This window comes from Mangifera indica, chromosome 1, assembly GCF_011075055.1.
Source record: "Mangifera indica cultivar Alphonso chromosome 1, CATAS_Mindica_2.1, whole genome shotgun sequence".
NCBI lineage: Eukaryota > Viridiplantae > Streptophyta > Magnoliopsida > Sapindales > Anacardiaceae > Mangifera > Mangifera indica.
Window position 1 is genome coordinate 22,922,351 of NC_058137.1, and position 10,653 is coordinate 22,933,003.

Genomic DNA, 10,653 nt, shown 5'->3' on the forward strand with positions numbered 1-10,653 from the left:
GAAATCAAATAAATTTGAATTTAATTTAGTTAGAATCTAGTCTTACTTGTGAGAGGGGAAACCAATTACTCACTAAAATCGCCTGCTAATCTCTAGTGATTTTGTACATAGGACTTATGTTTTTATCACTCTTTTTCAACACTTATTTTTATTTTTTTATTGAAGGATAATGTTATATTTACGTTTTTATTATTATATTTAAGTGATGTGATCTGGGTTAATTGCTGATAATTTAAACGGCCTAAAAGGGCATTGAAAGAAGGTGAAACTATAAATTAAAATTATAAAAAGGGTTAAAAAACTTGTTCTAACTTAAGATATAGTAAAAATTTAAACTTTCATTCTCAAACTTTCAAAAACTTAAGTATTTATTCATGAGTTAATTTCAATTAAATTTAAAGGTAAAATTATTATTTATTAAAAAATTTTAAAAAATAAAAGTTTTATTACATTTTCCTATTCAAATTTAAAAAAAAAAAATTCTCTCCACCTAAGGTTTAAAAAGTGACCATTTTTCCTCTCCCCCAATTCCCTGAATTTTCTTTGTTCTCTCTCTAGCAAGGATGACAAGTTGAAGCAGAGAAGAAGAGATGGTGACATATCCGACATCATCATCGTCTCTTCTTGAAAAGAGACCCATCGACAAAAAGATGTCTTCATCTTTTCTTCTTTATCCAGAAAGAGACAACTATCATTTCAGAATCGAGTTGCATTGCCATTGTGGCAGAACCGCGTCGTCATCTAACATCGAGAGAGAGAGGAGGAAGAGAGGCTACAGAACCACGTTGCCATCACATCGGAAGGGAGTGAAATCGCCTGTGACAGATGTTGGTTTGACCAGCTACTCGATCTCTGATAGAGGGATGACTGGAGACGAGGGGAGGAGGTTGTCGGAAGAAGGGTAGTAGTGGAAACAATTTGGGGGAGGGGGTGAAATGAAAGTTTTAAAAGTTTAGAGGGTGACCACAAAAAAAAAATTAAAAAGGATGAAACCCTAGGATTAGGCAAAAAAAATTTTCTTTAAATTTTTGGTAAGAAAAAAATTAATAATTTTTTAAAATTTAAAGAGAAAAATATAATAAATTATTAAATTTTTAAAATAATATTTTTACCTTAATTTTAATAATAAATTTAAAAAAAAAAAGATAGATATTAAGATTTTCACTAAATCTTGGGTGGGTTGGCCAACTTGTATTGATGAATGCAATTGTGTGACAGATTGACAATGACTAGACCATTCCCACTCAACAACTATCCAAACTTCCAAGGACATCGTCTATTTTGTTTGGCCTCGGTAGTTGTCTAAAATTGACGAACCGTCCAATTAAAATTCGTCCTTATCTTCTAATAATAATTAATAAATACATAATTTATTAGGAAGTTTCAAAGATTCAATGAATTTGACAAATTTAAACTTATCGTTTATTATAAAATATAATTATTTTACATTGTCATTTCATTTATTACCTTCACTATATTTTAATGAGATTATATCACTTGTACTATTTCATTCCATAATGTTATTAAATTTTAAAAGAATAAATAATAAATATATATGATTGATTGATTATTTTTCACCCAAAAATTCATAAATCAATGAATATATATTTTTTAAATTAACCAATGCATTTTCGACATGTGAAAGAGTAAGAATTTGAATCGATTTGAACTCTAAATAATTAATAATTTTAAAAATTTTAAAAAATTCAGCCAATGTGTTTTTTAAATTTTACATAGTATTTCTTTTCAGTAAAAAGAAAAAAAAAACTAGTAATTTACAGTAAAACCAAATAATTTGCATTAATGGAAATGGATAATGGGTGGGAAAATAAACTTTTTAAACTTTAAGGATGGCCATGTTTTTTTATCAATGTTTGGGTGGGAATTGGTCATTCGGCCAAATAAATATCTAGTGATAATTTTGTAAAAACACTTGGCAGCGGATCCTCGTCATTGCTGACTGTGCTTCTGTCATTATTTACTGTTCTATGTTCCAGGTAGCAACCACAACCGTCCACGACTCTCACTCTGCTTCGGTTACTTTTCGTATATTGTAAAGTTTAGAACTTCAACTTCTTCTTGTTGCTTGTTGAAGCAAGGCAACATGGTGATCAGACAGCTTCTAAAATCGTCTCTTCGATATCAGGTATCATTTTTCTCTGAGACCCTCAATGTGTTTCTTGGTAGCCTCATTGTGTTTACTTTTTTGAAAATTACGTTCATTGCAGTTATTTGTTTCCATGATTTTCAAAACCTTTTGGCTTCTTTTCGGATTTCGCTTGCTTTTGGTTTTACATAAGTGCAAAGAGATTGGAAAGTTTTCATCTTTTCTTAGTTCGATGACTTTATCGACTTCATCTGTGGTTAAATACTGTTTTACTAGAACTCAAGTGCCATTTTTTATCACTCAGAATGGTTAAATTATCTGATTTTTTTCCTGGTGTATTTATTTGAGAGCCATTATTAATTTGCATATGTGTTATGCATGATGATAGTTGAATTTAGTGGAGCATGATATTCTTATAATTTTTTGTCTTGTAATGGATCAATTATGAAAAGTGATTTGTAAGAATGGCATATAGAACTAATTGGGTAGTCAAATGTTTTTGGGTGCAATTTGGTGATACTGAATGTTTGATTGAGTTCCTATGTTCAATGGCTTATCATCCTTACATTTTCAAAATTATGTTATTTTTATTTTTACTTTTACTCACAGCTTGGTTCATATCAAAAGCATGTTGCTGCTTCTACAAGTTTGCAAGGGAACTTGTATGGACCTCCTTTACTTGCTAGATTGTATGGTACTGAGGCATCTTTGCAAAAGGAAGATGATTTTAATGGTAAAGGGTATGTGCTGCTTCTATGAATCACATGGAAACTAATCCTCATTGCAATAAGGATTGGGTTGGATACATCAATAGTGCATCTAGTTGATAATCTTAATTTGTATAATCATATGTTTTGTTCAGTTGTTCTTATAATAACGGGCTACACCTGTATAATGTCCATAATATGTACAACTTATTTGACTCTTCTACTTATTTTTATTTCAGATTCAAAGGGCATGATATGCTTGCACCTTTTACGGCAGGGTGGCAAACTAATGATTTGCATCCACTAGTGATTGAAAAGTCAGAGGTATACTTCTTAGATATTTATTCTTTGGTTTTTGTGTGTGTGTGTATTGTTTTTTATTAATTTTGTGTTGTTATTCTGTTCTTCAAATGTATAGCTTTTTTAATTTCAACTTGATTGATGGTCCAGGGTAGCTATGTATATGACATTAACGGAAAGAAGTACCTTGATACTCTTGCTGGTCTATGGTGCACTGCCTTAGGTATTTATAGCATGTCTCCAGACATTTTTCTTTCCCTTCTCTTGTTGGATGTGTAAAATGCACTGATTCTTTGTCATTTCAGTGAAAAAAACCCTACACATAGGGACATCTCTAGTCCTAATCCAACTATGCATCTGATTATTGTGAAAGAGCACAATGATTGATAAACATTTGAATGTTTCAGGAGGAAATGAACCTCGACTTGTAGCTGCTGCTACTGCACAATTGAATACTCTGCCATTTTATCATTCCTTTTGGAATCGTACAACAAAACCTTCTTTGGTAACAATATATTTCTTTAAGTTCATTTAATATAAATAATTCTGCAGTTTTTTTTCTTTTTCTCTTAAAACTTCCTCTCATTCCAATTCTAGCACAATATGTAGATATCTTTTCTTTTCCTCCACATTACAGTCAGTGTCATTTCTCTTGTTTCAAATATACAAAGGGAATATTCTAAAGTTGCTTTCTAATGGCATTTGAATCAACGGTTATCTCACAGGATCTAGCAAAGGACCTTCTGGAAACTTTTACTGCAAACAAAATGGCAAAAGCTTTCTTTACAAACAGTGGATCAGAAGCCAATGACACTCAGGTTTTCTTTATTTCATTAAGCACTTGGTTTATTTCTCTCTTTTGCTTCCAGCAATGAAATTCTTGGTATATGAGGACTTTGATTAAAAGGTTACCAAATAAGTTTCATGTTCTTGTTGTTTTACTTCCTTTTTGTCCCTTGAAATGTTCATAAGAACAGGAATAACAATGATGATGGTGAACTGAATTATAAATTGTAGGTGAAGCTAGTTTGGTATTACAACAATGCTCTTGGAAGACCAAACAAGAAGAAATTTATAGCACGAGCAAAATCGTAAAGTTCACTGCTAGTTTAATATTATTTTTATCTCTTTCCTTTTTAAGTATCATTCACAGGTAATGACTTTGTTATGCTATCTTTGACTCTGTTTCAGGTACCATGGTTCAACTTTAATAGCAGCTAGTCTTTCTGGGTAGGAAAAAGTTGTTACTGAAAGTGTGGTACCTCTCATATAAAACTCTTGAGTTTATTAACAACAAAATAATCATTGCAGCCTTCCAGCTCTGCACCAAAATTTTGACCTACCCGCTCCATTTGTATTGCACACTGACTGCCCTCATTATTGGCGCTATCATCTTCCAGGTTGTTTACACTCTTATTGTTGTGATTTTTTTTAAAATTAAATGCTATGGAATTGCAAAATATTATGCATGCTTCTTTGTATTTCAGGTGAGACAGAAGAGGAGTTTTCAACCAGATTAGCCAACAATTTAGAGGATCTCATCCTCAAAGAGGGACCAGAGACGGTAAAATCTAGCTAGCATTATGTGCCATGTATTTGAAAAGCAAATTTTCACCTTGAAGGGGTGGATTACTTTGCAGCTTAATATGGTTGTTGATTTCAGATAGCTGCATTTATTGCTGAGCCTGTCATGGGGGCAGGAGGTGTGATACCTCCTCCTGCAACTTATTTTGAGAAGGTGAGCTTTTAGTAAGGTAGTATACTGACTTAGCAGTACCCTAAACCTTCGACTTTCAAGCTGGAAAGCAATGTTGCCAGTTTCTCTACTGTTTTGCTCATATATATACATGTTTGAGGAACCATAATGAAATGTGAATATGTTTGTACTTTGATGTATTCACTTACAAAGAGTTGACTGCCTTTATTTTTTAACACTTATCACATGGACATCAGCTCAGAATGCCTGATGAAAAAAAAAAGAAAACCCTCTATGCTGCGTAACAATTGGTAGTTAATGTTCTTATATCAATATATGTGATTCAAATACATGCTATGCCAGCTTGCAGAAAGGTTAAGGCCAAATCTTATGTAGATTTGAAACAAAAACATGTCATTTCACTATCATTAAGAGATATGTAATAATTGTTTAGATACAAACTTGTGTAGTCTTTGCTAGGAATAAGATAGCCATATCAAAGTTTTACATGTACGATGCACTGTGGAGTTAACATTTTGGTATTATGACTAAAGAATGTCCAGGTGCTTCAAAGTTTGCACTTATCTTTTCTTAATTTAACTTCAGTCAGAAATGCAACATGCTACTTGAAGTTTTATTCTTTTATAGTGCAATAGTGGACAAATACCTACCTTGCTCAATTTTGCTTTCATTTTAATTATTATAGCTTTTTCAAACACGATGCAGATTCAAGCTGTTGTGAAAAAGTATGACATCCTCTTCATTGCTGATGAGGTACTTATTTATTTTTGTCTTAACTGAATGTCTAACACTTACAGGGGCAAGCTCTTTACTGTTGATCCTCAAATTTAGGCTCATTTTCTTTGGTATGAATTATTCTAGGTGATTTGTGCATTTGGAAGGCTGGGGACAATGTTTGGTAGTGATAAATACAATATTAAACCAGATCTTGTTTCTTTAGCAAAGGTATAAATGTATAGAATTTATATGCACAGATAGGTTGCTTCTATCCTCTGACAATATTTTTCATTGAGCATTGTACTGAATCATGTTTCTAGGCTCTTTCTTCTGCTTATATGCCCATTGGAGCTGTTCTCGTGAGTCCTGAAGTTTCAGAAGTCATTTACTCTCAAAGCAACAAACTTGGTATGATAGTTATACTTGCAAAATTTGACTAAATCCATTGTTCTTGGATCCTCTCTCTAATTTCCTCTATGTCAGGTTCTTTCTCTCATGGATTTACTTATTCTGGGCACCCTGTATCCTGTGCTGTTGCTATTGAAGCACTCAAGATTTATAAGTGGGTTATTTTCTGCTCATCTCTAGAAAATTCAAAAGATATATTTCTATGTCAAGTTTCCAAAGCAAGAAAAGTTTAAGCGTATTCTTTTGGGAAAAATTATATTTCATTCTGTCATATCTTGACATTTGGTTGGATCCATTAAACTAACTGGAAGGAATTAAGGTGATTGGATCATTATATCTAATAATAGTAAGCTACATGAGGACCCCATGAATAGTGTGATACTGTTTGATCAAATTATATATTCGACAGTAGATTACACTCCATATGAGCTTCCTTGGTGACTGACAGACCTTTGATACGAGTTATGTACATATATGGATTCAGCTCCATATCATACCTTGTATGATCTTATTATCTTCTTTTATATGGGTGAATGATGGGATTGAACTTGTGCATGGTGTATTTTCAATTCACTGCCTTGATCCACTTGCTACACCAGTCCTCATGAAATATTAATGGGATTGAATGTGTTTCACTTCATTTTAGGGAAAGAAATATTGTTGCGCAAGTAAATAGCATAGCGCCGAAGTTTCAAGATGGTTTAAAAGCCTTCTCTGACAGTCCCATTATTGGAGAGGTAGATTTTGTTGTTTATGTATCTCAATTGATTTGGTTGAAAGAAATGTTTAAATATTATATATTTACTACTGTTACACTCATCCGATTCTGCAGATAAGGGGAACTGGCTTGATTCTTGGTACAGAGTTTGTAGACAACAAATCTCCGAATGATCCGTTCCCTCCTGAATGGGGTAAAGTTCCTTATTGCTCTTGCTATATGGTTTGTGTGGGTAGAGATATGGTGAGAGATGAATCGAAGCATGAATCACCTTTATTTCCCTCGATAATAATACACTTGTTAATGGCCATTACAGGCATAGGCACATACTTTGGAGCACAGTGCGAAAAGCATGGTATGTTAGTCCGTGTTGCAGGTGACAACATAATGATGTCTCCTCCATTTATAATTACTCCGGAACAGGTTGATGAGGTCAGTTTAAGGATTTTCCTTTTCTTTGTTTGCTTTGCCGGTATTGTACTAAAGATTATATATTTCACGTTTTGTTGGAATGACTTTTTTTTTTCTTGGATTAGTTAGGGATCCTTCAGAACAATGAATGGGTTTACTGATCACTAAAAATCGCCTTGTGATGTTTGAACCTTCATTCCTTTATGAATGCTTTGAATCCAGGAGCAGTTCTAGATTTTGAATATAATTTCTTTTCTTGTATATGACCCAGAAAATTCTGAAACATCTTTAAAGAACTTGAGTATGAAATTGAAGGCCCTAAACAACCATACAATCTTTCACCATCTACCGATTACTTAAAGAGCTGTCTTCTGCTCTTGCACAGATGCCATAATAGCCTTTTTCTGAAATTCCAAAGTAGAAAAATAATGTGGTTCTCTGTTTGTCTGTGCGTGTGCATAAGCACAAGTCCTTTTCTAATTTCTTGTCACTGCATATAAAAAATCGCTCTTCTACCATCAACTATAGTCAGAAAATGTTTGATTGCAATCTATGTTTATGAAATAGCAGATATAGAAATAATCGTTAATGCACGGTTGATGAAAAACCACTTCTTCAAAGCTTTCAAAAATTATAACTCGTAGTGTATGCTAATGCAATGTTTTGACATGTTGCATACTATTTTTCAGTTGATAAGCATATATGGGAAAGCACTGAAGGCCACCGAGGAGAGGGTGAAGGAACTCAAATCTCAGCACAAGTAAATGGCAATGGCTGAGGTTGAAGAAAAGAACTCAAATCTCACCCAGCTACATGAAAATGGTTGATTATGATGAAAATTCTGTAGTCTTTCATGTAAATCAAGCCTTATTTTCAGTCTGTAACTTAATAAACATTCGGATTCTCTCAATAAAGCAACTTTCAACTGAATCTATTTTCTCTCTGCCTACTCATTCATTTCATTTGATGTTGTTAAAAAGACAAGAAATTAAAAACACCCTGTTGCCCAGAAAGAAGGATTTCAAGATTGCCTTTCAGAGCTAATCCAAAAGTCGCTGCCACTGAAACTATAATTTATTATATGATACGGCAAAAGGAAAAGCATTTTGCTAACAGAGGCTAAGATATGCAAGAAAGCAAGTGAAAAACTAAAAGCACCTAGAAAAAAAGTCCTTCCAGTTTGTCAACTTTTAGCTTGTTTATTAGCTTTTCTTCTGGCCCTCCTTTCCCTAGAGCTGAAAGATGGTTTGAACCCTCCATTTTCATCTTCTTCATCATCTAAATCTCTAAAAGATTTCTACACACACAACCCACTAAGTTTTAGAAGCAATAAGTTGATTAAAGAAGAAAGAAAGTGAAAAATAAGCAATGAAATTAAAAGTACCTCTCTGATCTCATAAAAACTCACTGCATAGAATGTAACGGCAGCTGCTGCTACAATTCCCAGAACTGGAAGGCCCATTTGCATAATCCCATCCATTTTTCTTTCTTTTTGATTTGTGTTAATCTGGTGATCTGTATCTATGTATATATGGATATCATGATTCATGAACACCGAAATTCGAATGGATAAGAAATGTGACATTCTGAATTTACTAGAGAATTGTCTTTTAGTCCTTGTAGTTTTGGTTTACTTCCATCATGGACACTTGTATACTTTGTTTGACTATTAATTGACTTGAAAAATAGATTATACAAACAAAACAATGGTAATGTAATTTGAACCACATGGCAAAAATGATTATATTGAAAGGGTAATATTGGGTACACATAGTTTTGAGTGTATAATTAGATATTAAAATAATATGTTATCATATGATTGAATGTTATTTTATTTATAATTGAAAATTACTTAATCATATGAAAATACATTAACTGTGCATTTAATTGTATATTCAACTCTATACATAGATTTATTAATATTGAAAAGAGTATTTTTGATAGTTTTTCTAAAACCACAGGTTGTATACTATATACTTAATCAAATAATGAAACATTATTTATATATCTAATTTATATTCAACTCTATATATCGTTTTATTGATACTGAAAAGGGTATTTTTTATAATACCTTAAAACCACAGAGATAGAAATTAAGCCCAAAACTTTGTGTGGATTATCAAATTGGGCCGGCATCAGCCCAGATTCTAGCCCACATAAGTATACTGACTATAAGTTGTCATATTGAAAGTTCAAGGTGTTCCAATCATTTAGGCAGTATTTGTGTTTATTTAAATGGGTAATACTATATGCATTTATTTTAAATATATAAAAATATACATATTTATATATATTATTATATGATTAAGTGTTATTTTATCTTTAATTCAAAATTACTTAATGATACAATAATACAGATAAGTGTGTATATATTTATACACCCAAAATAAGTACACGTAATTTTATTATAATTTAAAGTAATGCAATATTCATAAAATCAAACTTTTCTCAAAAAGGCAACTATAAGAGAAATTTTAACAGTAATTAATTAAAATAACTATTTTTAAGAGGTTTATAAAATAATAATAATAATAATAATACTTTACATTTTTATACTCATAATAACTAACTTAATTAAACACAATTTTTGCATCATTCTTATTTTTTTCATCAAAGAGCAATGTTGTGCACACACACGTATCTTTGAGTATATAGATGATATATTATTATATTTTGATTAAATACTATTTTATTTTTAATTTAAAATCAATCAATCATATAATGATATATTATTTATATATCTAATTATATATTTAAAAGTGTATATGTATAATTTTACTGTTTATCAAAACCCCGAACTAAACCTTCAACTCTATCATTCTCTATCTCCCATTTGAATTATCTTACATTGTTGTTTGCAAAATCTCACATCAAAATATATAAAATCAAATAAGAAATGTCATTAAATCATGGTATTAAGATCAATCTCTACTTAAAATTCGAGAATTTATTTATAGAATTATTGTGTATAGTAATTATGTTGATGCACTATTATATTTTTTCCATTGGCTAAGTGTCAACTAGATTTCAACAATTAGTATATAATGTTATAAATATTAATGTAACATCTTTTTAAACTTTCAGAGTAAGTGGATACGTTTTGGATGTTGAGTTTATTTTCTTTAGAGAAATTATAATAAATAGGCAAAATCAAGGGGGTTTAAGGAAAATTGCCCAAAAAATTCATATTAAAGCAAAAATGCTTAACTTTTGTGAAATGTCAAAACTGCCCATATATAAATACAACAAATTTCCCCGGTTCCCACTGTAATCTTTGGGCATTTCACTGTTCAAAAACAATGAAAAATTCAAAATTTTTCCCTGTCCCACGGTCATTCCACTGTCGCCCAGATTTTCGGCTATTTTCGTGCTTTCCGGCAACCGAAAAAGGCAAAGAACGTTAGCATATCTTCCGTCATCTTGTTTGAATCAAATTATTGTCCATATTATTGAGATTTGAGTGAGATTTTGCAGTTTGAAACTTTAGGGTTTCGATTTTGAACAATGCTTGAAATGTTTTGATTCTTGGTTGTTTTCATTGAATTGATTGAGGGGTTTTGTGTTATAG

General features: G+C 31.7%; 2 protein-coding genes across 3 annotated transcripts; one reads left to right on the plus strand and one right to left on the minus strand.

The window, feature by feature from the left end:
* Window positions 1-1,945: 1,945 nt before the first annotated feature.
* Window positions 1,946-8,015, plus strand: LOC123210378 (gamma aminobutyrate transaminase 1, mitochondrial). Of its 2 annotated transcripts, none has more exons than XM_044628714.1 (20): window positions 1,946-1,997; window positions 2,096-2,146; window positions 2,735-2,847; window positions 3,054-3,138; window positions 3,265-3,337; window positions 3,522-3,619; window positions 3,840-3,932; window positions 4,132-4,205; window positions 4,306-4,344; window positions 4,426-4,514; window positions 4,602-4,678; window positions 4,778-4,852; window positions 5,537-5,584; window positions 5,693-5,776; window positions 5,869-5,956; window positions 6,032-6,110; window positions 6,603-6,693; window positions 6,789-6,867; window positions 6,991-7,106; window positions 7,775-8,015. In XM_044628714.1, the coding sequence occupies exons 1-20, from the start codon at window positions 1,989-1,991 to the stop codon at window positions 7,847-7,849; spliced, it is 1,536 nt and encodes a 511-aa protein (XP_044484649.1). In that variant the 5' UTR covers window positions 1,946-1,988; the 3' UTR covers window positions 7,850-8,015. The 2 variants fall into 2 exon arrangements, with proteins under 2 accessions (XP_044484649.1, XP_044484642.1); XM_044628707.1 differs by having other exon boundaries at window positions 1,974-1,997; window positions 2,717-2,847.
* LOC123210393 lies at window positions 8,005-8,642 on the minus strand. The gene is made up of 2 exons (XM_044628727.1): window positions 8,470-8,642; window positions 8,005-8,382 (listed from the first exon to the last, which is right to left on the minus strand). Exons 1-2 carry the CDS (start codon window positions 8,632-8,634, stop codon window positions 8,269-8,271), a joined length of 279 nt encoding a protein of 92 aa, XP_044484662.1. The 5' UTR covers window positions 8,635-8,642; the 3' UTR covers window positions 8,005-8,268.
* Window positions 8,643-10,653: the final 2,011 nt, after the last annotated feature.

What these genes read in the sequence shown, in the direction of transcription:
- LOC123210378 (XM_044628707.1), top strand. An exon ending in TTGGCGCTATCATCTTCCAG is followed by an intron (nt 4,515 to 4,601) that starts GTTGTTTACACT and finishes TTTGTATTTCAG; the next exon opens with GTGAGACAGAAGAGGAGTTT. An exon ending in TCAAAGAGGGACCAGAGACG is followed by an intron (nt 4,679 to 4,777) that starts GTAAAATCTAGC and finishes TGTTGATTTCAG; the next exon opens with ATAGCTGCATTTATTGCTGA.
- LOC123210393 (XM_044628727.1), bottom strand. Translation starts at nt 8,634, where the DNA reads ATGAATCATGATATCCATATATACATAGATACAGATCACCAGATTAAC. An exon ending in GTTTTTATGAGATCAGAGAG is followed by an intron (nt 8,383 to 8,469) that starts GTACTTTTAATT and finishes TTGTGTGTGTAG; the next exon opens with AAATCTTTTAGAGATTTAGA.